Source organism: Mustelus asterias, chromosome 11, assembly GCF_964213995.1.
Source record: "Mustelus asterias chromosome 11, sMusAst1.hap1.1, whole genome shotgun sequence".
Taxonomy (NCBI): domain Eukaryota; kingdom Metazoa; phylum Chordata; class Chondrichthyes; order Carcharhiniformes; family Triakidae; genus Mustelus; species Mustelus asterias.
In genome coordinates, this window is record NC_135811.1 from 95,829,205 (window position 1) to 95,857,138 (window position 27,934).

Sequence of the window (27,934 nt, forward strand, 5' to 3'; positions counted from 1 at the left end):
TGCACAAAATATTTGGCAAAACATTTAAGTTACACAAAACAAAAAAGAACTGAATTATCGCAGAATTCAATGCAGAGGACTGTGCTCAAATAGAACTTCACAAAATATCCACAATAATCCTACATTGTTTTTATGCTCAAGGTGAGGGATTTTAGCACTAAAAATAAAACACTTGAAATCTGTCCATAAGTACTCAACCACTTGGCAAAGTAATACTTTCTCCAGTGCATCCAACCAATTTTTTCAAAAAGTGCCTTTACAACTTTACTCGTTGAAACAGAGATTGCCAATTAATGCTCAATTAAGGACATTTTGGACTGTGCATCTATACCGACTATTAACAGGTTTGTGGCGGACCACAGTAACTTACTAAAGGAGAATTACAGCCAACAATAAAAAGTCTTCCGTTCATCAGCCCTGGTTGAATTCAAACTCAGAACAACATGGTGGCACAGTGGTTAGCACTGCTGCCTCAGTGCCAGGGACCCAGGTTCAATTCCCGGCTTGGGTCACTGTCGTGCAGAGTCTGCACGTTCTCCCCATCTGGGTGGGTTTCCTCTGGTTTTCTCCCACAGTCCGAAAGGCGTGCTGGTTAGGTGCATTGGCCATGCTAAATTCTCCCTCAGTACCCGAACAGGCGCCGGAGTACGGCGACTAGGGGATTTTCACAATAATTTCATTGCAGTGTTAACGTAAGCCTGCTTGTGACACTAATAAATAAACTTTAAACCTTTAAAACGGAGGAGAGTGTGTTAACTGTGACTAAGCTGACATTTTAAGAAGCGGTTAGATATTTCCCCCCCTCAGGAAATAAACTGCAATATTAAGGACCAATAAAGACCAGGGAAATGTGCTACCTAGCGATGGATGGATGGTGCAGTACTGCACTGAATGACACAGTTGCCACCCCCAGTCGTGGAAGCTACATGTAAAGATTCATATTTGAATTCAAATATATATTTTGAAAGTGCTTACCAAATGCTTTCTCCTCAAATGCTGATGACGCAGCACCAGTGGTTTCACCACAAGCATACATGGAACACACAGCAGAGCCACAACCACCAAGAAGGATTGCAGACCTCGCTGTGAAAACAGAAAACCTAATGTATTACTACAGTTTGGTGAAAGTAAATATGTGAAGAGTAAAAGGATGAGACGTGAAGGAATAGGGCCTATAAAAGGTGAAGGCGGGAAAATCTGTACGGAAACAGTAGAAATGGCAGAGGTGCTTAATGAGCATTTTGCCTCGGTTTTCACAGAGGAGACGGACCTGGGTGGATGTACTGTGGGCTTGCGGTGGACTGAAAAGATTGAGTATGTGGACTTTAACAAAGAGGTTGTGCTGGAATCTTTGAATGGCATCAAGATAGATAAGTCGCTGGGTCCGGATGGGATGTACCCCGGGTTACTGTGGGAGGCGAGGGAAGAGATTGCAGAGCCTCTGGCGATGATCTTTGCGTCGTCAATGGAGATGGGGGAGGTGCCGGAGGATTGCGGATGTGGTCCCTATTTTCAAGAAGGGGAATAGGGATAGCCCAGGAAATTACCGACCAGTGAGTCTAACCTCAGTGGTTGGTAAGCTGATGGAGAAGATCCTGAGGGACAAGATTTATGAGCATTTAGAGAGGTTTAGTATGCTCAAGAATACTCAGCATGGCTTTGTCAAAGGCAGATCGTGCCTTACGAGCTTGGTGGAGTTCTTAGAAAATATGACTAAACACATTGACGAAGGGAAGGTGGTAGATGTGGTTTATATGGATTTTAGCAAGGCGTTCAATAAGGTCCCCCATGCAAGGCTTCTAGAAAAAGAGAGGGGGCATGGGATCCAAGGGACTGCTGCCCTGTGGATCCAGAACTGGCTTGCCCAAAGGAGGCAGAGAGTGGCTATAGATGGGTCTTTTTCTAAATGGAGGTCGGTCACCAGTGGTGTGCCCCAGGGATCTCTTCTGGGACCCTTGCTGTTTGTCATTTTCATAAATGACCTGGATGAGGAAGTGGAGGGATGGGTTGGTAAGTTTGCCGACGACACGAAGGTTGGTGGGGTTTTGGATAGTCTGGAGGGATGTCAGAAGTTACAGAGGGACATAGATAGGATGCAAGACTGAACGGAGAAGTGACAGATGGACTTCAACACAGAAAAATGCGTAGTGGTCCATTTTGGCAGGTCAAATGGGAGGAAGGAGTACAATATAAAGGGAAAGACTCTTAGTACTGTAGAGGATCAGAAGGACCTTGGGGTCCGGGTCCATAGGACTCTAAAATCGGACCCGCAGGTGGAGGAGGTGGTTAAGGCGGCGTATGGTGTGCTGGTCTTTATCAATCGAGGGATTGAGTTTAGGAGTCTGGGGATAATGATGCAGCTATATAAGACCCTCGTCAGACCCCACTTGGAGTACTGTGCTCAGTTCTGGTCGCCTCATTACAGGAAGGATGTGGAAAAGATTGAAAGGGTGCAGAGGAGATTTACAAGGATGTTGCCTGGATTGAGTGGCATGCCTTATGAGGATAGGCTGAGGGAGCTCAGTCTTTTCTCCTTGGAGAGACGTAGGATGAGAGGAGACCTAATAGAGGTATATAAGATGTTGAGAGGCATAGATCGGGTGGACTCTGAGGCTTTTTCCCAGGGTGGAAATGGCTGCTACGAGAGGACACAGGTTTAGGGTGCTGGGGGGGTAGGTACAGGGGAAATGTTAGGGGGAAGTTTCTCACACAGAGGGTGGTGGGGCGAGTGGAATCGGCTGCCGTCAGTGGTGGTGGAGGCAAACTCAATAGGGTCTTTTAAGAGACTCCTGGATGAGTACATGGGACTTAATAGGATGGAGGGTTATAGGCCAGCCTAAAAGGTAGGGATATGTTCGGCACAACTTGTGGGGCCGAAGGGCCTGTTTTGTGCTGTAGTTTTTCTATGTTTCTAAATGTTGAAGTTCAGCAAAGTTTGAACTAGCGTTGATTTAATGGAGAGGAGAGAGAGATGAAACAGAACATAAAATTTGTATTTTTCTTTCAACTCTTTGAGCAAACATATCAATCTGCTGTTCTACACAACAGAGACATCCACAGACCACTTGAGTATTATTTACAAAGTGTTCAGTGAATAGCAGTGAGCAGTTTAAAAGTAGCCAAAACATAACTGTTTAGTGCACATGTTCTTAACTTATATTGATTATAGATACAAGTTATATCTATAATCAACATCTCCAAGCCATTACGTACCTGTCCCTTATACAGATATTGCATGGTTTTATCATTGTAACTGAATAGGAACATATTGATGAAGTGGATGAGAAGACTGGGAGCATCTTTCGATGTGCTAGCATCATAAGCGGACCACTTGTAGAAGATGAGGATAACAAGGTAGCCGAACAAACACAGCATAAAAATTATTTCGGGGATAAAGCTAAAATAGATGTTCAGTGGCTTTTTAAAATATCTAGAAATAAAGATGAAAAGGAGACATTAGAAATATTCAACAATTAAGCACACAATTGATTTCCAATTGCTTGCAAAAATAGATCAAGTGCACAATAAATTGTTTGCCCCTCCCAATGTACCCACAAATTAATTTCTTTAATACCACTGGTAAATTAACACTGTAGGGATTCTATGATTCAATCCAATTAACAAGGAGGCCATTTTGACCCATCAAGCCTGCACCGACCACAATCCCACTCAGACCCTATTCCCATAACGCCACTTATTTACCCTGCTATCCCCCGACACTAAAGGGCAATTTAACATGGCCAATCAACCAACCTGGAGTGTGGGAGAAAACCAGTGCACCCAGAGGAAACCCTCGCAGACACGGGGAGAACGTGCAAACTCCACACAGACAGTGACCGTGGGCCAGAATTGAACCTGGGTCCCTGCTGTGAGGCAATAGTGCTATCACTGTGCTCGTTGATAGAGTTACAAAGAATTTTTGTGTATGTGACAACAGGAACAGACCATCCTGAGTATATTAGGGCATGGCACGGTGGCACAATGGTACAGTGGTTAGCACTGCTGCCTCACACTAATTCCAGCCTCGGGTCACTGTCTGTATGGAATTTGCACATTCTTCCTGTGCGGGTTCCCTCCTGGTGCTCCAGTTTCCTCCCACAGTCCAAAGATGTGCGGGTTAAGTGGAATGACCATGCTAAATTGACCCTAGTGTCAGGGGGATTAGCGGGGCAAATGTGTGGGGTTATGGGAATAGGGCCTGGGTGGGATTGTGGTCAGTGCAAACTTGATGGGCCGACTGTCCTCCTTCTACACTGTAGAGATTTTATGACCAGTAAAGGTAAAGTTGAAGTCAGGTCTTGGCTTTGACTGAAGTTGAAGTCCAGATTTGACCAGAGTTGAAGAAAAAAATTAGCCTTCTCTGTTGCAGATGACCTAAACTAGCTTAGTTGCACAATACAGCAGAGGCAACAAGAGTTTTAATTAAAGAACCTGTGCCTCTCCCAGCCCTATCTCAAATTTTGTAAAGGGCCCCCCCCACCCACCAAGACCCTCTCCCAGGAGTATTAGTGTTGTAACTACTAAAGATTGTGACTCACCAGCAGATATAGATTTATTTAACATTCAGATTGCTTAAAATGCAGCATTGTACAGAGACCGGGGTGAGGTTTAGCAGGCATGTTCCTTGTGGCGGCAAATCCCATTATGGCTGCTAAATCTCACAAGAGAGCCACAGTGGGACTGCGCCACCGAGAACTGGTTTTGAGATCCTCCCTGCTCCTCGCTGATGACATAAGGTTCAAATTACTTTAAATACAATTAATTACTTTACACCGTAGTGTCCGGCCCAGTGGAATGCTCCCCACAGCGGCGCGACGTCACGCCAACGAGATTCACTACTGCTTCTTAGAAAGGAAAACCAGTCACAATGACCACACTGGGGGTGCAGAAGTGCCTGGAGGCCAAAGGGTGAGCGCCAAGGCTGGGCATTTCCCCCGGCAGTGCTGCTTGGCACTATACTCCCAGGGGAATGCACTATGGTGCACTGTCTAGAGTAATCCTCCTCCATTGGTGGGGTGGGGAGCAGCGGGGGGGGTTCCTCGATCGTCGTGGAAGGCAAGAGGTTGTTTTTTATTTTCACATCTCTGTGGATCCAGCCTTGCCGGCTGTATCAGACGCTACACTGCCAGAAACTCAAACCACGCCCCTCAAATTTTTTTTTTTGACCATGTCAGATGACCTGGTCAGAAAACACGGCTGTGCTCCTGGAAGGAAACACGGCCGTTCTCAGTCAGAACCTGACACTGCCTTTTTTTGGGAGAAAATTCCACCCCAGATTTCAGTTTCAGGAAATCGGTCTCAAACAGGGTTGATCGTCACGTGGCAGCCGACCACAGCGACTTTTTCATACTTTATGAATCCAAGCCCAGCTGAAGGCAACAACTCACATATGGTTCAGGAGGCTGAGAGAAACTCCAAAGACCATATGGACGACGCCCAATATCACAGACATCTTCATTTTGAAGGAGTTGAGAAACGTAAGTTTGTTTGTAGCAATATTCCATATCTAAGAAGAAAAACATCGTAAAGGAACTTTTGATTGAGATGACAAGACAATGTAATGGAATATTAACAGCTAAATAATTAACCAATAGTTTTCTTTAACCTAGCCCCTTAAACTATCACTCATCAATCAATCTATAATTTACAGAAATAAGAGTGGAAACAAACATCAGGAAATATTTCTTCTAATCTAGTTTTGGCACCCTATACATTTGGTGCTATACATCAACCAGCTGCTCTTAGTCATTAAAGTATTCTGTGTGATTTACAGATTGGAACTGAAGTTTACATAAACATGTACTGCGATTTACTGGAACATTTGCTTTCAGGATCTTTAGACTGCAAAACAGTGATGTGCACAAACTGATCTCCATCAAGACAGTACTTCCATTCAAAAAGCATGAACGATGAAAGAGAAAAACTTAGTCAATGGGATTATAATCTAATCATCATCCATTTATTATGCTCACATGAAAAACATAAAACTTAAATTTAGGCAGTTAAATCAAAAAATAAATTTAAAAAGATACAATTTAGATTGCAAGTTGGTATTTGACGATTATAGCCCTGTTACTCAAAGTGTAAACAGTTAAAATACATGCCAGGCTGAATTTAATTTTCTACGAACCATGGAAATTTAAAAGAAAACACAATTAACTTACAGGATCTATTCCAAAAGGATAGGGTCCATTAAAGACATTAGGATGAGCAGGGTCTAGCTGAAGATTCAGATTTTCTTGAAGGATTTTATCTCTGCAAAAATATTACAATACTATTAAATCTAAAATAACATTGTTGTAATTTCTGGTTTAATCGAGGCTAAACCTAGGGAGTGTTAAAAATTCCTGAAATGGGTATTCATGACAACTAAAAGGAAAATAAAAAAACTTTAAGACCTCAGGATGCTGGGCTGTGGGTCAATGAAATACTGTTGCAGTTTTGTCATGAGGGCTGTCAATTAATTATTATTGACTTCCTCACAACGTGTTACTTCTTTAAAAAAAAATCACTGATCAGGGCTGCTTTAATTTCTGCAGAAGCTCTGCATTCTGAAGATATTTTAATACTCCTTTACTTCTGTCACACATGAAGTGAGCTGAATCATAGAATCTCTACAGTGCAGAAAGAGGCCAATTGGCCCATCGAGCCTGCACCGACCACAATCCCACCCAGGCCATCTCCCCGTAACCCCATGTATTTACCCTGTTAATCCCCCTGACACTAAGGTTCAATTTAGCACGGCCAATCCATCTAACCCGCACTTCTTTGGACTGTGGGAGGAAACCAGAGCACCCGGAGGAAACCTACGCAGACAATGTGCAAAAACTACACACAGTTAGCCGAGGCTGGAATTAAACCCGGGTCCCTGGCGCTGTGAGGCAGCAGTGCTAACCACTGTGCCACCCTGGTACGTAATCTGCTCTGGGACTTCAGCTGATACTTTTGAATTGATCACCAAGAACAATAAAATGGTGACTTTACAACCATCAAATGATTAAAAATATTATTAATCTCACAACTAAAGATTTGAAGCTTAGCACATCTTAGTTGTGTCACATTCATTTGGCACAATTACAGCACCAACTCTTTTCACGTGTGTCGTAGGACATTAGAAAATAATAAACTAATCATGTGAGACCTGACCTGAATGCAGATTGATTTTTGAAACCTATGTCACATTTCCCAGCATGAACATGCTCAATCTTGGAACACAAAGCATTCTTACAAAGATTTAAAAATTCACAAAGTTATCATACTTCTGCAATACTCACGTCCAGTTTCCCATTGGTTGAAACATTGGCCTAACACTCCACGATGAGCCAAACATGTTGAGAGTCTTTGCAAAGCAATCATTGTATATAAGTCCAGTGTACACAGAGAAAATGCCCATGAGCAAAATAATGTAGCGGCCACTGAAGACCGTGCTGAAAATCTATCAGAACAAAGCCTAGTTAAAAATGGGTTAAAAACAGTTGCAATAACCTAACTGTACCCAATATACAACATTGAATAACTTTAATCTTGTTGGGCTTAAAGATTCAATGGACTTGATTGAGCTGTTTTTAAAACTAAAATCCTCAAAATGAAACCTTATCTGCCCTCTACATAATGTGGACTTCCTAAACTCGCGTTCTGAGAGGCATAGGTAGGGTTGACAGTCAGAATCTTTTTCCCCAGAGTTGAAATGGCCAATACTAGGGGGCATGCACTTAAGGCATGTCCGACACAACTGTTCCAAAGCTGTTCTATGTCACCTGCCCTACATTGTTGAATACTGTAACCGCTAAGATTAAACATTTGCTTTCCTTTCTGGGCCTATGATTAAGTAATGTTTTATGCAGGCCATATTCAGCCTCAGGTTTTCCTCCCAGTGACACCTTGCTTGTGCATTCCTATCAGCTTTGCTCTCCTTCAGTCCTGCAATGCTGTGATCTTTAAATGGCAAAATTTAACAACCAATTAGAATCCAGGTCTCTGTGACTATTTAGAAACCAGAAATGGACAAACAAGATAGATTGGGGCGACACGGTGGCACAGTGGTTAGCATTGCTGCCTCACAGCACCAGGGACCCAGGTTCGATTCCCGGCTTGGGTCACTGTGTGGAGTTTGCACATTCTCCCTGTGTCTGCGCGGGTTTCCTCCGGGTGCTCCGGTTTCCTCCCACAGTCCAAAGATGTGCGGGTTATGTGGATTGGCCATGCAAAATTGCCCCTTAACGTCAGGGGGATTAGCAGGGTAAATGCACAGGGTTGTGGGGATAGGGTCTGGGTGGGATTGTGGTCGGTGCAGACTCGATGGGCCAAATGGCCTTCTTCTGCAATGTAGGGATTCTATAAATAAGTTAGGAAGAGATATGCAATCAGCACAAAGCCAGAATAACCATTTAAATATCACAGAATCCAAAGAGTACGCTTGCAGGCACATTATCTCGATTTTAATGGTGCCTTTAACACAAGACATACTAAGCTGCTTCGCAGAAGTGTTATCAAAAAATTCAATGCAAGGAGATATTAGAACAGATGACAAAAAGCTGAATCAAAAGAAGTGTATTTTAAAGATAATTAAACAAAGAATCAGAATCCTTTATGGAGAATTCCAGAACTTAGGATGAATTATGAATTCAATAAATGAATTCAATGAGTCTGAGTTCCTTGTTTCACTCCAATAAATCAGCTTCTGGACAAATGGTTATTTACATCAGCCTCACTAAAATTATACTAAAAAATTGCTTTAAAAGTTATTTATTTTAAGCAGTTCTGCTTTTTCTTAATCCCTTCCCGAAGAAAGGATGCTGAACAAAACATGTTAGGGATTAACATGATAGAAATCCTTAAAAGGTCTGCTTACAGCTTCAACTAATATATGAAAACACAGCTCAGGGTACTTATAAGCAATATTTAACATGAAAAAATGTTATTTTCTAATCCACACAAAAAATCTCAAATCAAAAGTTTTAAAATCTGGAACTAGCCATCATTAATAAAAGAAAACACACCTCGTTTTCACTTTTCTGGGACAATATGCGGCTCTCTCTCAATACCATCCACATAGCAAGTGCAGTCATCAGGACTCCATGGCCAAAATCCCCAAACATAACAGCGAAGAGGAAAGGGAAGGTTATAATTGTATATGGAGCTGTGGAAGAAAAAAAAACACTTTAGAAAATGAACAGGTTTTGCTAAAAATTTCAGAAAGACAAACCTGGAAACTCACAGTAGGCCATTCAGCCCGCTTCACCATTCGATGTGATCATGGCTGATCCTCCATCTCAACGTCATATCCTTGTTTTCTTTCCATACACCATGATGCAATTAAATTCTAAAAAAAAATCCTTTCTTGAATACATTCAGTGGCTTGGTCTCTACAGCCTTCTGTGGTAGAGAATTCCACAAGACCACTACCCTTGGATTGAAGAATTTTCTTCTCATCTCAGTCCTAAATGGTCTACCCCACCTCCTGAGACTGTGTCCTGTTTCTCGATTCCCCAACCAGGGAAAACATCCACCCTGCATCTAGTCTGTCCAGCCCCATTAGAATTTTATACGTTTCGATCAGATTTCCTCTCATCCTTTAAATTCAAGAGGATACAGGGCCAGTCGAACTAATCTCTCCTCATTAGACAGTCCCACCAGCCCTGGTATCAGCCTAGTGAACCTCCGCTGCACTCCCTCTATGGCAAATATATCCTTTCTTAGGTTGGGAGACCAAAACTGCACTCCAGGTGTGGTCTCAAAGACCTGTATAACTCAAGATATTCCTACTTGAGCTCAAACCCTCTTGCAATGAAGGCCAATATACCATTTGCCTTCCTAATGGCTTGCTTCCTCTCCATTTTCATTGACTGGTGTACAAGGACACACAGATCCTTCTTATACATCCACACTTGCCAACATATCACCATTTAAATAATGCTCTTCCTTTCTGCTTTTCACACCAAAGTCTACAATTTCATATTTAGCCACATTGTATTGCACTTGCCATGTGTTCTCTCCACTCACTCGTCTAAATCACCTTGAAGCCTCCTTGCATCCACCTCAACTCTCAAATCCGCCTAGTTTTGTGCCGTTACCAAGCTCAGAAATGTTATATTTGGTTCCCTCATCCAGGTCACGTATAGATATCGTAACAGTTGGGGTCCAAGCACTGATCCGTGGTACCCCACTATTCACTGCCTGCCACTTGGACCCATTTATTCCCATTCTGTTTCCCGCCCATTAACCAATTCTTGATCCATGCCAATACATTACCCCCTTTCCCATGTGCTTTAATTTTGTCCACATGCCTCTCATGAAGTACCTTATCAAAAGCCTTCTGAAAGTCCAAATATACCACCATCCACTGGTTCTCCCTTACCTATTTCACTAATTATATACTCAAAAAACTCCTGTAGATTTGTTAAGCATGATTTGCTTTCATAAACCCATGCTAGCTTTGTCCAATCCCATTAATGCTTTCCAATTGTTCTGCTATTACACCTTTTAGAATAGACTCTAGCATCTTCCCCACAATTGATGTTAGGCTAACTGGTCTGTAAGTCGCCCTTTTTAAAATAGTGAGGTTACATTTACCACCTTCCAATCTATAGGAACCATTCTAGAAGCTATAGAATTTTGGAAGATAACCACCAATGCATCCAATATTTCCAGGGCCATTTTCTTCAATACTCTTGGATGTAGATCATCAGGCCTGGTGATTTGTCAGCCTTTAACCCCATTAATCTCCCCAGCACCATTTCCTTATTAATACTGATTCCATTAATTCCACCCTCCCATGAGACCCTTGGTTCCCGAACATTTCTAGGAGGTTATTTGTACATGCTCTCGTGAAGACAGAACCAAAGTATGCATTCAGTTCAGACATAATGTTCCATAATAAATCACCTGTTGCATCATGTCTGTACTTGTAGTTACTTACCGGGATTGATCTCCCTGTAAGTGCCAATTCCATACGCATCCACAATGTTTTGAAAGCCGTAAGTAAATTTGTTGGTCTTGTTGTAAGTTGGAGGAGTCTGGTTGGTTTGCATCCTGTTCAAGATGGATGGGACTGTGGATCCGCTGCGTTCCTGAACAAAACAAACTTCTTTGTAATGGGCTTTAGAAGGAATTGTCGAAATACATTTACATGAAGTGAAACTAAATTACTCAGGGAATTGTGGCTCACTGCCTTCAGGATTGTTGCTGTCAGCACTCAGTCGTAAAAGTTTGAACATAAATATTTGCAGGAAGCCGAAAATGTCACTTCACGCCCATTAAGTCCATTACTGAAAATGGAACTCCAAATATGCTCAAGCTTCGAAATATAATCAGGGTAAAAAATTCTAAACTTCTTTCATCTTTTCACTTCTTTTAGAACCACAGTTTGGGCGCCACGGTAGCACAGTGGTTAGCACTGCTGCTTCACAGCTCCAGGGACCTGGGTTCGATTCCCAGCTTGGGTCACTGTCTGTATGGAGTTTGCACGTTCTCCTCATATCTGCGTGGGTTTCCTCCGGGTGCTCCGGTTTCCTCCCACAGTCCAAAGATGTGCGGGTTAGGTTGTTTGGCCATGCTAAAGTTGCCCCTTAGTGTCCTGAGATGTGTAGGTTAGAGGGATTAGCGGGTAAATATGGAGGGGTGTGGGGGTAGGGCCTGGGTGGGATTGTGGTCGGTGCAGACTCGATGGGCCAAATGGCCTCTTTCTGCACTGTAGGGTTTCTATGGCTTCTTTTTATGGTTCAGAGTTTATTTTCTCATGGAATTTACAATTATAATTTGTCATTTGGTCACTCGCTAGGAGTGCTGCCTAGGTACAAGTCACAGACACCTCATCTAAAATATCTTACAAATTTAGGAGCTCACTCGAATTAGTATTATGGCGACTTACCGTACCCCTGCGGAGGGCAAACTGAATTGAATCCAAGTCAGTAACTGGACACCAGACTTCAGCGATTAAACACTTCTGTGTGACGTCTATGTTACAGAGATTAAGAGTATGATAGATGGCCTTCATTTTCCGTACTTTAATAAACCATACACGAATCGTCTTCGCAGCTGCCTGCAGAACCCTCTGACGATGATCCTCTGTCTGATTTAAGACCTGGAGAGAAAAAAGACAATCTTATGAAACAGTTCTACATTTACCAAATTTATACTTTGCACCAGAATAATAGGCCCGAATTAGCCCCACACAGAGTTGCAGACCTCAGCTCAGCCAAATGGTAGGTATGAGGATAATGGAGCAAAAGATAAAGGAGTTCAGAAGAATCGGGGGGGGGGGGGGGGGGTGATGGGATAAAATCCTAAAGGGGATTGATAAGGTTGAACATATGTTCTCCCTTGTGAGACATTCTAGAACAAGAGGTCATAAATACAGCGTGAGAGGAGGTAGGTTCAAAACTGAGATGAGGAGAAACTATTTCTCTTAGAGGGTTGTGAATCTGTGCAACTCACTGCAGTGGAGGCAGAATAATCAACAGATTCAAGAGAGAGATGGATATGTTTCTGATGAAAAGCAGGATAAAGGGTTATGGGGAGTAGGCAGGAAAGTGGAGTTGAGACCAGGATAAGATCAGCCATGATCATGTTAAGTGGCAGAGCAGGTTCAAAGGGATGAATTGCCTACTCCTGTTCCTAATTCCTACGTTCCTAAACCAGATGCATCTGAGAAGGAAAAATGGAATAAAGCTCAGCAGTTACATCTCAATTATCTCTAATGCTCCACTCCAAGCTGATTTTTGAAAACAGACTACTGTGTTACTGACTAGGCAAAATAACACATCCACAAATACTGACCCATACTTGACAAAAATTTTCTTGCTCGCCTCACAGTTCTGCTAAAAATTTTAACTGGTTGACACAAGCCCCCTAATAAATCATAATTTGCATGGCCAACGAAAAGAAGCTTGGATTTTAAATCAACACTCATTATTTAAATGGCGAGGTACGGTGGCACAGTGGTTAGCACTGCTGCCTCACAGCACCAGGGACCCGAGTTCGATTCCGGCCTTGGGTGACTGTCTGTGTGGAGTTTGCACGTTCTCCCCATGTCTGTGTGGATTTCTCCTGGGTGCTCCGATTTCTTCCCACAGTCCAAAGATGTGCGGGTTAGGTTGATTAACCATGCTAAATGGTCCCTTAGTGTCAGGGGGATTAGCAGAGTAAATATGTGGGGTTGCGAGGATAGGGCCTGGGTGGGATAGTCGTCAGTGCAGACTCGATGGGCCGAATGGCATCCTTCTGCGCCGTGGGATTCTATGATATGACTGAGTTGTAAGGTGGCACGATGGGGATGCACAGCTGTGCAAACTGAAGAAACATTTTAAATTGGGAAACATTGCAATGTTGATTATGTCGTAAGGGTGGAATATCATCTGTGAAATACATTAGCTAAGGTCGACAGATTAACTGCTGATGGAGTGATCATACCAAAGCACACAAAAGTGTTGCCAGAAGTTTGAATTGCATGAATGGAAGATGAAATGTTATGAGCATTGCTCCTTGTTCGAATATTCTGTTCCTGTACAACACAAAATGGCAAATGTCACAGTAGAAAAGTTATGCTCATACATAATTTAGAACCGAGGAGATTTAACCTTAAAAAGTAAACCAGATAATGTTTGCACTGATATCTTCAAATGCCTCTAAACATTCCAAGAAATAGCTCAATAGGAAGGGCGGCACGGTGGCACAGTGGTTAGCACTGCTGCCTCACAGCATCAGGGACCCAGGTTCGATTCTGTGTGGAGTTTGCACGTTCTCCCCGTGTCTTCATGGGTTTCCTCTGGATGCTCCAGTTTCCTCCCACTGTCCAAAAGACGTGGTTAGGTGCAGTGGCCATGCGAACTTCAGCCCCAGTGTACTTTAACAGTGTGGGAATTTTCACAGTAACCTCATTGCAGTGTTCATGTAAGCTGACTTGTAACATAGGAACATAGAAAATAAAAGCAGGAGTAGGCTATTCGGCCCTTTGAGCCTGCTCCGCCACTCATTTTGATCATGGCTGATCATCGAATTCAGTATCCTGATCCCCCTTCCCCCCAGATCCCTTTAGCCCCAAGGGTTATATCCAATTTCTTCTTGAAATCAGACAATGTTTTGGCCTCAACTACTTTCTGTGGCAGTGAATTTCACACATTCATCACCCTCTGGGTGAAGAAATTTCTCCTCACCTCAGTTCTAAAAGGTTTACCCCTTATCCTCAAATTATGACCCCTAGTTTGGGACTCCCCCCACCATCGGGAACATTCTTTCTGAATCTACCCTGTCTAACCATGTGTGAATTTTATGTTTCTATGGGATCCCCTCTTCTGAAGTCCAGTGAATATAATCCTAACTGACTTGGTCTCTCCTTATATGACAGACCTGCCATCTCAGGAATCAGCCAGACACCAATAAACAAACAAACTTATAAAAAAAACAGTAATAAGACATGCCAAACACCATACCATTTGAAGATCATCAATTCGTGTGTTGACACCAGCTAACATTTCCTTCCTCTCATTCGGAGTTTCTGGGCAGGGATACAGGGAGGCTCGGAACCTGCAAGAACAAGGTTCTCTTTAAGAGTGCTGGCAGGAACAATCGGAGTAAACAATCTTATTTCAAGTAGATCCTGCTATTATGTAAACATCCAGTTTTATGATCTCATTTAAAAAAAACAGAGGCACTAGTCAGTGATATCACTACAACTACAACAAAGACTGCAGACCAGTCGCAGCTCCAGACGATCAGGTAAACGCTAAAAGGAGACGCCCTGTCACTCTGGACTCCATCATGCAAACTGAATACTATACGATGTACGAGCTATAATCGAGAACAGCTCCAATGTAGAAGGTTAGTAATCTGCCACCAAGATAAAACAATTTGGTGCACATTGAAAACAAGTTGACAGTGGCTGCACAGAGTTCTGGAAATGCTGAGCCACCGAAACAATCCCAACATTTACCTTGCAGTTTGTTCAAAGCTATTAATTAAATTAAGACATACAACTGCAAATCACATCAGAAACGTTTCTTTGTCTGTCTCAGTAGACTTGCACAAGGTTATCATGAGTTTAAAATCCCACTGTAATAATGTGAAATTATTTGCAATGTTTTCCCAGTGCTTGTCCTAAACCTGAGAGTAACTGTAACTCTACAGCCAAACTTTCAATGAGGTAACTCAAAACATTTAACATCAGGGAACATTTACACACCACAAACTGCATTTACAAAAAAAACATTTTTACTTCCGAGGTCACTCAAAGTAACAAAAATAAAGCTTAAAAAATCTGCCATTTTCAGAAATATACCATCAAATCTACTAAGTACATGATCAGTTTCTTCTGGGAGTTGGTGGCATAGCCATAGTGTCACTGGACTCGTAAGCCGGAGGCCCAAGATAATGCTCTGGGGATAGAGGTTAGCACTGCTCCGGTTTCCTCCCACAGTCTGAAAGACGTGCTGGTTAGGTGCATTGACCCGAACAAGCGCCAGTGTGACGCGACCAGGGGAATTTCACAATAAGCTCATTGCAGTGTTAATGTAAGCCTTACTTGTGACTAACAAATAAACTTTTAAAATGATCAAATCCCACCACAGCAGCTGATGGAATTTACATTTAATTTAAAATGTATTAAATAGTTCAAAGTTAGTCTCAATAATAGTGACCATAAAACTCAACGAGTGTCATAAAAGCCCATCTGGTTCACTTAATGCCTTTTAAAAGGAAGGAAATCTGCCCCTCTTTCCTGATGTGACTCCAGACACAGTGAAATGTGATTCACTTTCAACTACCTTCTGAAATGGCCTAGCAAGCCAATCAGTTGTGCCAAACAGCTCAGAACAATCAAAAAAGGAATTCAACCCAGTAGAGCGCCTGGCATTGTTCAAGGTATTGGAAACGACAATAGCAAAATGCTAACTTCTCTTTGCTAATGGATATTCTGCATAATTATGGTTTGATCTGACTTCCAGCTGAATGTTTCTTTTTATTTCTAAACTAGAATACCCATTTGGGAACTACATTCTTACTCAAAATCCAAAAGCAATGAAATAAAGCTATAAAGGGATTTAAATCTCAAATTGGACAACTTCAGACAAGTACCCAAAAAAACAGTTTTAAAAAGTTAAGTTCCAGGCATCAATTTCAGCGTACTATGATGGATAAAGGGTCTACTGTTCAGCCAATGGAAATGAATTGGATTCTAAACACTGATCAAAAATAATCAAATCTTACCCTTCACAAATTTTCTTCACCCGGTTTTTCAGCTGGTCACCTTGAAAGAAAATGATGAAGACAGACTTATCCACCTGACCTCCCTAAAGAGAGAACACAATGTGGAATCTGTTTTACCAGGAATGCAAAAAAAAAACTTAATTTTTAAACTGTGCTATGATCCATGTGCAAGCAATTACATTTTTTGAGCCCTTGGCAGCGTGAAGGGGTGAACAGAAAAGTCGCCAGTTCTGGTCTTTCAGACTTTAAGGCATTACTTATATCGGCAGCCTGTACGTGTGGACAATGCTGTCAAGGCCATGTTTCTTACCGATCCTGGACTGCTAGAAATCACAATGTGATTAACAAGAGAAATACTGGCTATCAAAGCCAATTCATTTTATACAATGGGGTTGTATCATTTACAGTAAGCTACATTCATTCCTTAGCATGCGTGCCACCATTTAGTCACTGCCAAAAACTTGATGGTTTGTAATATCTAAAAGAATATTATAATCAGCAACAACTTTATTCATTGCTACAGTCTCCTTGGTTCCAGCTTGATTAATGTTTCTTGGGGATTCACTAGCTTACTTAAAAGACAAAAACACCCAAACGTAAATCCAGATAGTCACATGATTTGGGGGAGTCAATGTCATATCCTGCGGACAGTTTTCTCTCCAGCAGTCCTCCCCAACAAGAAGAATGCTCGTCATGGAGCCTGTGGCAAGAGCTTGAGCATGGTGTCCTTTAATGCGCGGTTGCTGTTAGATGGCAGCAACTACACATTTGGTGTGTATTAAATGGGATCGGTTGATTCAACCTAACACTTGAGTCTAACAGATTGTAGATTCCACAATCTTGACAGTCCATACAAGTGTCACTTTTTGCTCTTAAACTCAAGACGACATGGGTAGCACCTAGGAGGATGGCCCATTTTATTACCATCACAGCTATATTGCTGGCTATGAATAGTGCAATTGGTGTACTCTCCCAGTCAGATGATAGCATCGTAATTTACAATCCCCAGGACAGAGGTGCCAATCTTACTTGGAACCAGCAATTGCCAGAGCAGTTGATGCTGCCAACATTCTGTAGACCAAGCACCAGAGTTCCAACTCCTGAAAGTACCTACAATAGTTTTACACTGGCTCATTATACATAAAGTCTCAAATGACTTGATTTCCAATTTAATGCAATTAAGGGTGTTACCACAAAATTAAATGTCACGAACAGCAGGGCTACTCATTTTTCCGCAAAATGGTTTGCACCTTAAGTTAGGAAATTAAAATTTCACCAAGGGCACTTACAGCGACAGGGTCCTCCAGAGGATTTTCAATTTCAGCTTGCCGTAGAAAGACGTTCCCTCTGCACACTCGCCACAACATCCGCTCAAAGGTTGGGATCCTCTCTCGGTTTATCACTCCAGCCACAAAGCTGTACGTAAAAAGTACATGAACTGTTATAAAGCTGCATGTACACATAGGCAAAATACAAGATACAGTCCAGGATTGTGTGTCAAAAATTGCAAGATTGGCCAAGCAAACTACTGCTTTGTATTATGTTACAAAAAATTTTTAAATCAAGTTTTTTTTTTAAAAAGGGATAGAGATGGGAAAACTTTCCCATTACACTTCAATATTTCCAATTTATGTAATTAGCATTGTTTAGTTTGTATTTTGAACAAATCTGATTTTAAAAAGTCTGTATAAGTACTTAAATAAGGAAAACAAGGATGTGAATTTTAAACACGCTGTACTTATGTCTTCCGGAAAGACATGCCATTTAAAAAAAACTGATTATACTTAAAAAAAAGAACAGCCACCCTGTTTTCAAAAAGAATGTGTGATGCACACCCAAAACATACATGCATCCTCAACTCACCCACACTTAACAGATAAAAAACAAGCTATTTCAGGCCTCAATTTATTGACACAGTGGGCGGTACGGTGGCACAGTGGTTAGCATTGCTGCTTCACAGCATCAGGGACCCAGGTTCAATTCTGGTCTTGGGCGACTGCCTCTGTCAAGTTTACATGTTCTCCCCGTATTTGCATGGGTTTCCACCGGGTGCTTTGGTTTCCTCTCAGTCCAAAGATGTGTAGGGTTAGATTGATTGGCCATGCTAAATTGGCCCTTAGAGTCGCAGGATTAGCCTGGTAAATGTGTGGGGTTACGGGGAAAGGGCCTGAGTGGGACTGTGGTCGGTGCAGATTCGATGGGCTGAATGGCCTCTTTCAGCACTGTAGGCATTCTATGACATTGTAAGCATTAGAAAAGCCGCTAATTCCCCAATTCAAAGTCTCCCAAGCAACTAAAGATTAGTAACTTGAGAAATGTGGGGAAATAGGATGAGAAATTAGCCTACTTTTAAATCAACTATCTGCAAGCTAACTTTACTGCCTCCACCCCACACCACTCCATGAAGCCACCACCATGCCCACGATGATTTCAATCTCCAGCTCAGCTCTCCGTGTTCGCTTTCTTAATTAATTTCTCATCTGTACGTGTCCAATATTTAAAAACTCTGCTGGACATAGTCAGTGCAACCCACTTTCTTCATCGTCTCCCTTGATTTAGCCACTCCTATGGTCCCAATACTGACAGAAGAACCTTGAACCACACTGTTATATTCCTCAATACCCACTTCAAATTCCATTGTGTATCTACCTGGAGAAAAAACTCAATGACCTACAACTGTGTCAACTCCCAACTGAAAAATCCCTCATTCATTACTGTACTGCTGATAACCACTTCATCGCCTCCATATTTGACGTCCTTGTCTTCGATCCACTAACCTCCTTGGTCCCCTTCACTCAAGAACAATGGGCATTTACTATTTGCTTACTTTGCTCATTTATTTATCCATTAGAAAATTTGGCTAATTACAAAAAGCTCCAATTGGGCCTCATTCACCCGTCAAAAAACTGTTCACTTCACTGGGATCATGCTGGAATGCAAAGTTCAGTTTCTTACTCATTGCCAATGACCTGCTCAAAAGTTTGCAATTATACGACACCCTGAACCTACAAAAATGTGCCACGTCCCAGCAATATACTAAAGGGACAGCAAGGTACAGGAGATTAGAAAGGCAACCAAAAGGTTGATCAAAGAGATACTGTTAGAAGTTTAGAAAGGAGTAACTTCAAATGCTGAGGGGTTGGATGGCTGAAGCCACAGTTGTGTATGCTGGGGAAATAAGAGAGAGATGTAAGGTGGCCAAGTCTAAGGAATGGCAACAACTGGGGAGGTCGCACAACTGGGGAAAGTTAGAGATACGAGCTGGCATGTCCATGAAACAATTTAAACAGAGGATGAACATTTCACGTGAAGATATCACAGAGGATGTCCCCTAACCTCTGCTTTTCCACCTCTTTTAAATATTCTCCCTAATACTAAATTCTTTGGCTAAAGGTTAGGTCACCATCCCCCCTCCTTTGACTTTCTCTCAGAATTATAAGTAGCTTGGGAATTGTTCTACATTTAAGGGGCTTTACAAATGCCTGTTGCTGCTGTATATTTTTTAATCTAATTTATGTAACAAGTTCCAGTTAGACAAAGCAAACTGGTTATTAAAAGTTATGTAGCAAATTTCATTTTTTTTAAATCTTGGATAATAAAGCAACCAATTTAAATGGGCAAAAAAACAACCAGCTCCTACAAAAAGGTTTGAATGGACCTCAAGTGTGACTTGTCATTTGAACCTCAACTTCTGTACCTGAAGCGCCTGCACCCATCCGTCAATAAATTGATCTTTGCTCATCTTAAGTTGAGCAATTTTGGCAGAGGAATGGGGTGTCAGCTTTCAGAGGAATGAAGCCCCAGTTAAAATTACAGAACAAATTTAATTAACAAATCAAGTTACCCAAGTCTCAAAGGGGCACCTCGTCCCAGCTCGCTTGGCTCCAGCAAGGAAGACGATTCCTCCAGTAGGTCTGGATCAGACATCTGCTGATGATGCAATTCAGCCTGAATTCACAAATCAATTAACACACTATGAAATCAGTTAGCGGCATGCAGGGGAACCAGGAACCAGGAGAAAAGGAAAAACAAAAATTACAAAGTCACCAAAAAGAAGAAAGAAAAATAAAAACACACTGAACAGTGAAAACAATGGACTTTGAATACAAGGATGAAAGCAAAGATGCACAGGAAACCAAAAAAGTAGAGATGAGTAGCAGCTTCATTCAAGCAGGTTATAATATATTTCTGAAGGACTCTGAAATCAATATGATACAAAAATGTACAGGCCAATGATAGAGTCACAGAAGTGGAAATTTTTTTTAAAAATCAATAGGATACTGACATAGTATCACCTAGTTAACAATTACTTAGCCAATTTATTTTGACAATTTTGCTGCTTTTTAAAAAAAAGTTATATTAATACTGGTGTCTGCAAATTGGTTGTAGAAAGAAAGCTGTTGTCTGTTAATGAAAAACTAAGGTGAGGAGGGAATATATTTATTGCACCTTTCACTAGCAATTTCCATTCACCCTCAATTTTTTAAAGCTATATCCAAAGTTTCAACTAGTGAGACATTACAGATCCAAGCTGACAAGACAGTCAAGCCTCTTCCTGTCTTGGGCTCAATCTACGTGATCCAAGCTGATAGGAACAGGCACTGCACCCCCTGCAGTACTTGATCTCTTGATTTGCATGTTAGTCAAAAGGCCTAGATGCCGTTTTTAAAAATTGCTTCAAATTAAGTCTGTGTAACCTCATTGACTTCAATCAAGTGCAGGACCACCAATACTACACTTGATCTTAGTCAATTAGTATTGTTGAATCAGTTGGTTGTACCTTAAGGAATGCCCTACAATCTTATTTCTGAAAACCTAAAGATGTTACAATATTTAATTAACGCTTGTTCACAAAATGGTCCACAATAGCAATTTTAAAATTCTATACTAAAAAAATTAATGAATGCTTTTCAAAGTGAGTCCTATTTCTGCATATCCTTCTACAGCAAAACAAAATGTCTCCATAACTTAGTGGGTAGGGACATGGAATGACAAATTTAATTGGTCAGCCCCAATAGGATAAACATCCTATTAACAATGTTCACAAGAATTCCAAATAGAAATAATCACTTGGGAGAACAGAACTTGAACATTGCTGAAGAGAGAGAAATGGCAATGAAGTTTTTGCTTTGCACTCATCAGGACAAACGCCAGAATGCCAAATTTCCAACCATCAGAACAGTCTGTTACAAGAGAAAAGGGTGCTGATCTGTCAAAAAATTAGTACCATTTTCTCCTGTGGTATAAATTCTGATTGCTGAAAATTCAGCACTCTTGCATTTGTCCTGATGAGTGCAAAATGAAAAATTTCAGCAATATGTCTCTTTTCGGTAATATTCAAATTCCAAAGACATACATTTTGTACTCAAGTACTGGAAGATCAATGTATTTGGCATTCAAGTCAGATAATGCAATGGAAAGGTCTCTTTACTGTATTCAAATAACATGCATTGACTCATCGCTAAATATGCTAATTTAAGAATGCCTTATGTTTTAAATCACACGAATTGTACCTAATGGCAACTGAATCAGGTGGTCCAAAACACTGGTTGTTAAATTAGGTGTATACGTTATACTGAGTTTAAATGTACCAAATTTTTAGTATAAATGAAAGTCAAAGAGCACTTTAAATGCTACATTTTACAGTAATTAAAACATATTTCAATTGCAATCAAGCCCATCTTCAAAACCCTCATTCATCAAGATGCCTTTGGATCAGAGAAATAGTGTAACTTGCATAAACGTTACATCTTTGCTGATGCTTTGCCACAACTTGAAGTATGCACTACCAAAACATTAGTGAAACATTAGAAAAGCTTGTCAAATGGATATCTAGATTTCCAAACTGAAACAAGGTGAAAATGATTTATCAGTATTTAGTAACCACTTAAAGAGAGATATGTCCCATGCGTTTGAAGTATCTTAAATGAAGGGGATGACTAGTTTTTAAATTTACGGCAACATCACCAGGAAAATGCTTCAAGATCAGGGCAAACTGTGCACCCTCAGCATAACTGCAATTGATCATATTAACAAGTTATAGCAAGCATTTTCTGATGGTATATAATGTCAGCAAAGGCAGATGTAAAGCATGAGAAAATGGCAAACTATAACACTGCAAATTGTGAAACTGATTTCCAATTTGAATTCTTGCAAAAAAAGGTGTTCATGGAAATAGCACTAAAGGTGTTTAACTTGGATTTTCCCATTCCTCCGAAATCTTCTGGCCAGAACCTTCAGCCCATTGAAGACGGCAGCTCTAGATACAATTTGTTAAGGGATTGATGAAGTGCGTCTTTCTAAATTTCCACCACTGCAGAAACATCACAAAGTGAAAAATTCACACACAGGAGGATAACAATTACGTCTGAAAATTTTAATTTAGAAGTTGACTGCCACTCCATATCTATTAAATGCAAATCTTTAAAAGTTGTTGCTCTTTTTATGAAATACTAATGAATACTTCCGAAATATAATGAACACTGAATAATTGGATGTGAAACCTTTAACAAATCCTAGTTCAAAAAATTGACAAGAAGCTGATGCATTTATGAATGTGATGAGGTTCTAAACTCAGCCAGGCTATTTTGCTAGGGCATTGGGTCTCAAGTGAAGGCGGTCTTCCACAGTGGTCACACTTATGAGCCTCCATATAAGTAGAACACATGAGAAAAAAAGTCCCCTGCTCAGTTCTCCCAATAGCCAGCCTTAGGGTAGTGCCCATGATTATCAGTGGAGAAAATCCAAGAGGAGAAAAAAAAATACAAGCCATCCCACCCGATAGATGTTGAGGGGTATAGATCGGGTGGATTCTCGGAGGCTTTTTCCCAGGGCTGAAATGGCTGCTACGAGAGGACACAGGTTTAAGGTGCTGGGGAGTAGGTACAGAGGAGATGTCGGGGTAAGATTTTCACTCAGAGGGTGGTGGGTGAGTGGAATCAGCTGCCGTCAGTGGTGGTGGAGGCAAACTCGATAGGGTCTTTTAAGAGACTTCTGGATGAGTACATGGGATTTAATAGGATTGAGGGTTATAGGTAAGCCTATATATAAGCCTAGGTAGGTAGGGACATGACCGACGCAACTTGTGGGCCAAAGGGCCTGTTTGTGCTGTTATTTTTTTCTATGTTCTATGTTCAAATACGGAGGCAGCATTCTTACCGTAAGCCATGGACATGTTAATTTTAGACAAAGGATCACTTAAAAGTGCAACTTATGATGCCTATTCTATCAGCTTGCTGCACTAGATCAGTACATGACTTCCTGAATTGTAATAACAAAGGTTGTGGCTTTATCACTTCAGCATTTTGGAACAGATTTTAACACAAAATGGCTGTGGATTAGCAATGAAATTCTGGCCTAGATATTTTAAAATATGAGAAGCTAGAACTGATATCATAATACTGCTTCCCAATTATGCAATGAGTAAGGCCCAATCATATCGTCCAAGTGGTTTTCATCTTGATACCATCTTGATCCAAGCAGTAGGCAAATCATTTTAGCCTCAAACTCATAAAACCAGAAAGATGCGATCTATCCTATATGAACATAAACTGAGGAGGAGGAATGTGGCAGTGTTTTATAGCTTTAATGTAGAGTGACAGTATTATTTGATTCATGTTACTTTAACAGTTTATTTTTTTTAATGTTGAAGTTTGAACATTTTATTGCCTGCAGCCTATAAAGCACAACAGTATATATACTTAGTCAAGTTATGCACTTAACAATTGTTAAATTAATCTAATTGGGAAAAAGGTACTCAATTCCCACTGCTAAACAATGAAGAAAGAAACATTATCCTATGTTAGGCATAAAGTACATTAACTGATTTAAAACTAGCTGGTTTCTGTAACAGGCAGCCAAGAGGCAAGGCCAATTTTAAATCTGGGCTACAAGTTCAATATCAAACACAAATAATTTTAGTTCTAACTTCAGAAGAACAGCCCCGCCATCCCACAACTACTTTAATCCAAAATTTTCCAGGTCCGATGCCAAGTCACCCATGCAGCCAGAACGAGATTGCTAACTGAATGCCGAATTCACATTTTCTTTTCTTGTGGAGTCTAACCAACCACGTCTTTGTTCAGGCTGTTCAAAGGCATGCCATATAGAACTTTTCCAGCTGAAGATGAAGAATTCTGGCTGGATGAAAATCCAGGTCCTGAAAAGGTTGCTATGACTTTGAGAAAACTTAGATGAAATAGGAAATTCCGAATTCAATGTTTATTAATTTGTGTACTCATTATTAAAAAGAACTACGGTAAAAGTTACATTATGCCAGATGTACCATCATACCATTTAATGTATGCAAAAGGCTGGAGAATAAAGTTGTGGCGTGCAACTTCTAAATTCACAATTAAAAATCTTCAAAGCAAATCTGTTATGACCAAGAAGAGGGCTTGTCTTGTACACTAAAACCAGTTATTTCATTTTAAAAAATGAACAAAAAGTGGACACTAAAGTAAACACCTAATGTAAAATGAAATGGTTCAGGTTGGAATCCGTATTGAGAACCAATCAACAAATCTTACCTGCAGTCAGTCCAGAGGGTCAGCACATAAACCAGTTTATATTTACCTCAGGTTTTGAAGAAGCAATACCAAATCCATCAGTTAATGTCAATCACCCAGGTTTACATACTATCCCACATATCCACTGGTGGCTATGGCACAATTTTTCACTATATCTGCACAATTCCAGGTCTTGGTTTCCTGAATTGGCATTTCCAATATGTCTACTGGAGAGCAGAAGCATTGGATAGGATATTCTTATAAAAATGTATATTTTAAAATAAAATCCAGGGGGATCAGTAAAAGATGTTGAGCTGCCCCAGTGAAGCGCATGTTTTTTTGTGTTGTAAGCATGCACTGGACTTCACATCTGCTTACTAAGTAGCACCCAGATGTTAGGAATGGGTTAACAGTTACCTTCTACTTAAATCCTAAATTGGATGTTAATGATTTAATAGAAGTCACTGGGATATAAAAAGAGATTACAGGTGACACTGGGTGTTGGATGTGTACGTGAAGTTGAATCAAAAAACAAAGTGAGTTTATGAATAAGCAGGACTTGCATTTCCTTTACTGGACTTCAACTGAGAGGCTTGAACACCAGATATCAGGAGCAACACTGCAGTAATATAAAACTGCCGACAGAACGCTGTGAATGCAACTGCCGACAGAACGCTGTGAATGCACAAGAGCTTAGAGCAATTGATATTGGTGTACTGGTGTTGAAATCATCTGATTGACTCAACCTTCTTATCTTGTTTGGAATAAAGACTTCATTCATCTAAGCAAGAAGAAACAGACTTTAAAAAACTTGAAGGGAAAGCCAATTGCAGCCGCAGTGTTTCACTGGGAGGGATATTGGTAAGGAGTCTAACAACACCAGGTTAAAGTCCAACAAGGTTTATTTGGTAGAAAACGCCACTAGCTTTCGGAGCGCTGCTCCTTCGTCAGATGGAGTGGAAATCTGCAGATTTCCACTCCATCTGACGAAGGAGCAGCGCTCCGAAAGCTAGTGGTGTTTCCTATCAAATAAACCTGTTGGACTTTAACCTGGTGTTGTTAGACTCCTTACTGTGTTTACCCCAGTCCAACGCCGGCATTTCCACATCAGGGATATTGGTGCCAGTGGCAACATAATGATGCTCACCCCCAACCTCAAAAAAAGTTGGATACAAAGATATAGTGATCTCTGTGGCATCAGTCTCACTTATCTCAGTGCCAACTATAGAGGATCTCCAACAGCCCAGACGGTGGTGTCATTCAAGGAGGCTAAGCAGTAATGTGACAAATTCTCACTGGATACTGGAAATAAAATGCACGGAAAAATAGCTTTTACTTTTCAACTTTTTTTTCCCCCCCACGAGAACAAAATAAAGATTACACCATAGATGGAACTATGGTAGAAGCTGATCAAACTTAAAACATATAAACCAATAAAACGATAATGGAGAAATTTGATATTCCACAAATTTAAAATTAGTTCTTCAGGGTCAGAGGCTGTTCGGCAGTAATTAAGAACTTGGTGTTCTGTTGGAAACCCAGTTATAGTACATTCATCAAGTTACTTTCCAAGCTTTATTTTTAAGAGAGTCAAGAGTGAGAATCAAAATTCACATCATTTCAAGGAATTTTGAACAACTTCCTTCTGCCGTGTCTGCAGAAACACAACCTCTGGAGAGGCTGGGAATCACTGATAACACTTTGATTTCACATGTAAATGCATATGTGCAAATACCAGAGGTTTTGGTCAGTTTCACAGCTGCAGTAAGGGCGAACACAGAGTTTTGCCATTATTACAGCCACAAAGTCCAGGCCAATGTGTTCAATTCTCAACTGAAATGTCCTAACCTGGAACAAAGGTTGTGTGGACAGAGGCTACACAGTCTTTCAAAATTTACATGAGCATCGATTTCAATTAACTCAGTAAAATAATTTGTGAAAAAGACAGTTTCTTTTCCCTTTCAAGTGTGAAAAAATATTTGCTTTCATTAGTGGGACGTGGGTGTCGCTGGCTAGCCAGCACTCATTGTCCATCCCGCATTTTCCTTGTTCAGAGGGCAGTTGATAGTCAACCACATTGCTGTGGCTCTGGAGTCACATATAGGCCAGACTGAGTAAGGACGGCAGATTTCCTTCCCTAAAGGGACATTAGTGAACCAGATGGGTTTTTCTGACAATCAACAATGGTTTCATGGTCATCAGTAGATACAATCTAGATATTTTTATTGAATTCAAATTCCACCATCTGGTGTGGGGGATTCAAACCCACGTCCCCAGAACATTAGCTGAGTTTCTGGATTAATAGTATAGCGGTAATACCACTAGGCCATCGCCTCCCCATCACTGGTCTTCAGTCACAAGCTCAAATAAAATCTTGAAATGCTTCACTACACATTGCAAAGCTGTGTAGCAAAGATTTAAAAGGAACTCTAGTATTAAAGGAAAGGCAAACTTCCAATTTAAAAAAATGAAAATAAGGAGAGACACTTCTTTTTATATATAGTGAACATTATATACTAGAAATGGGAGTACACCCAAGTGCAGTATACCCAAGATCTCTCAAATTTTGCACACTGCACACAATGTTTTTCACATTTAATTACTTAATTTTGTAAGTGCATCTGTCCTACAACTCAAGAAATCGTTTTTAAAATCTCCAACATGCAAAGCTGAAACTCAGCCTGAAGCTTTTGCGCTTCACAAAAGCCAAACTTAATATTTCCTCTGTGAGCTTACCAGAGGCACTCGTTTAGATTGCAACTTCATAACCAAATATCAGGCTTTGATTAATCTAATCAGCCTTGGGTCTAAAAACTAGATGCCATTGGGTATTTTATTGAATCCCTCAAAATTACAACTGCAGCATTTTTACATAGCTTGTATACCTGGGATAGTTAGACCTGCGCAGCAAGATTTTTAGATACTTATTTGGCCTTTACACAAGATGCATCAGAAAAATATCTGGGATCCAAACCTTTTTGAGAGAAGGGGAGGAAGATGTAAATTTAGTGAAATATTGCAACTGGAGAATTCGGGTGGTTTTAAAAACATTTGCAAAAGATATGTAAAACAGTTGCTAAGAAATTTTCATCGGCTAGTATAAGGGTTCAGCTCCTAGAAACAGACAATTTAAAGACACGTTGTAGAATAATTTACCGTGTAAGAAAAGTTTTGCAGGGAGTACTTCACAAGCCCCATCCTGAGTCAAGATTGATCTCCATATGAAG

General features: G+C 40.8%; 1 protein-coding gene across 6 annotated transcripts in view; it reads right to left on the bottom strand.

Annotated features, from left to right (window-relative positions):
• The window catches only part of LOC144500696 (V-type proton ATPase 116 kDa subunit a 1), an 83,359-nt gene that overhangs the window by 31,831 nt on the left and 23,594 nt on the right, over positions 1 to 27,934 (bottom strand). For 4 of the 6 annotated variants that reach the window (XM_078224019.1, XM_078224021.1, XM_078224020.1 and 1 more), the window contains exons 6-17: positions 20,045 to 20,148; positions 17,490 to 17,616; positions 16,201 to 16,283; positions 14,430 to 14,523; positions 11,870 to 12,082; positions 10,919 to 11,069; positions 9,000 to 9,139; positions 7,275 to 7,435; positions 6,165 to 6,255; positions 5,388 to 5,506; positions 3,214 to 3,430; positions 976 to 1,083 (exon numbers count right to left, since the gene is read on the bottom strand). In XM_078224019.1, coding sequence (XP_078080145.1) covers positions 976 to 1,083; positions 3,214 to 3,430; positions 5,388 to 5,506; positions 6,165 to 6,255; positions 7,275 to 7,435; positions 9,000 to 9,139; positions 10,919 to 11,069; positions 11,870 to 12,082; positions 14,430 to 14,523; positions 16,201 to 16,283; positions 17,490 to 17,616; positions 20,045 to 20,148 — 1,608 coding nt within the window. The remainder of the gene's footprint in view (positions 1 to 975; positions 1,084 to 3,213; positions 3,431 to 5,387; positions 5,507 to 6,164; positions 6,256 to 7,274; positions 7,436 to 8,999; positions 9,140 to 10,918; positions 11,070 to 11,869; positions 12,083 to 14,429; positions 14,524 to 16,200; positions 16,284 to 17,489; positions 17,617 to 20,044; positions 20,149 to 27,934) is intronic. The other 2 variants (XM_078224023.1, XM_078224024.1) reach the window with 1 other exon arrangement.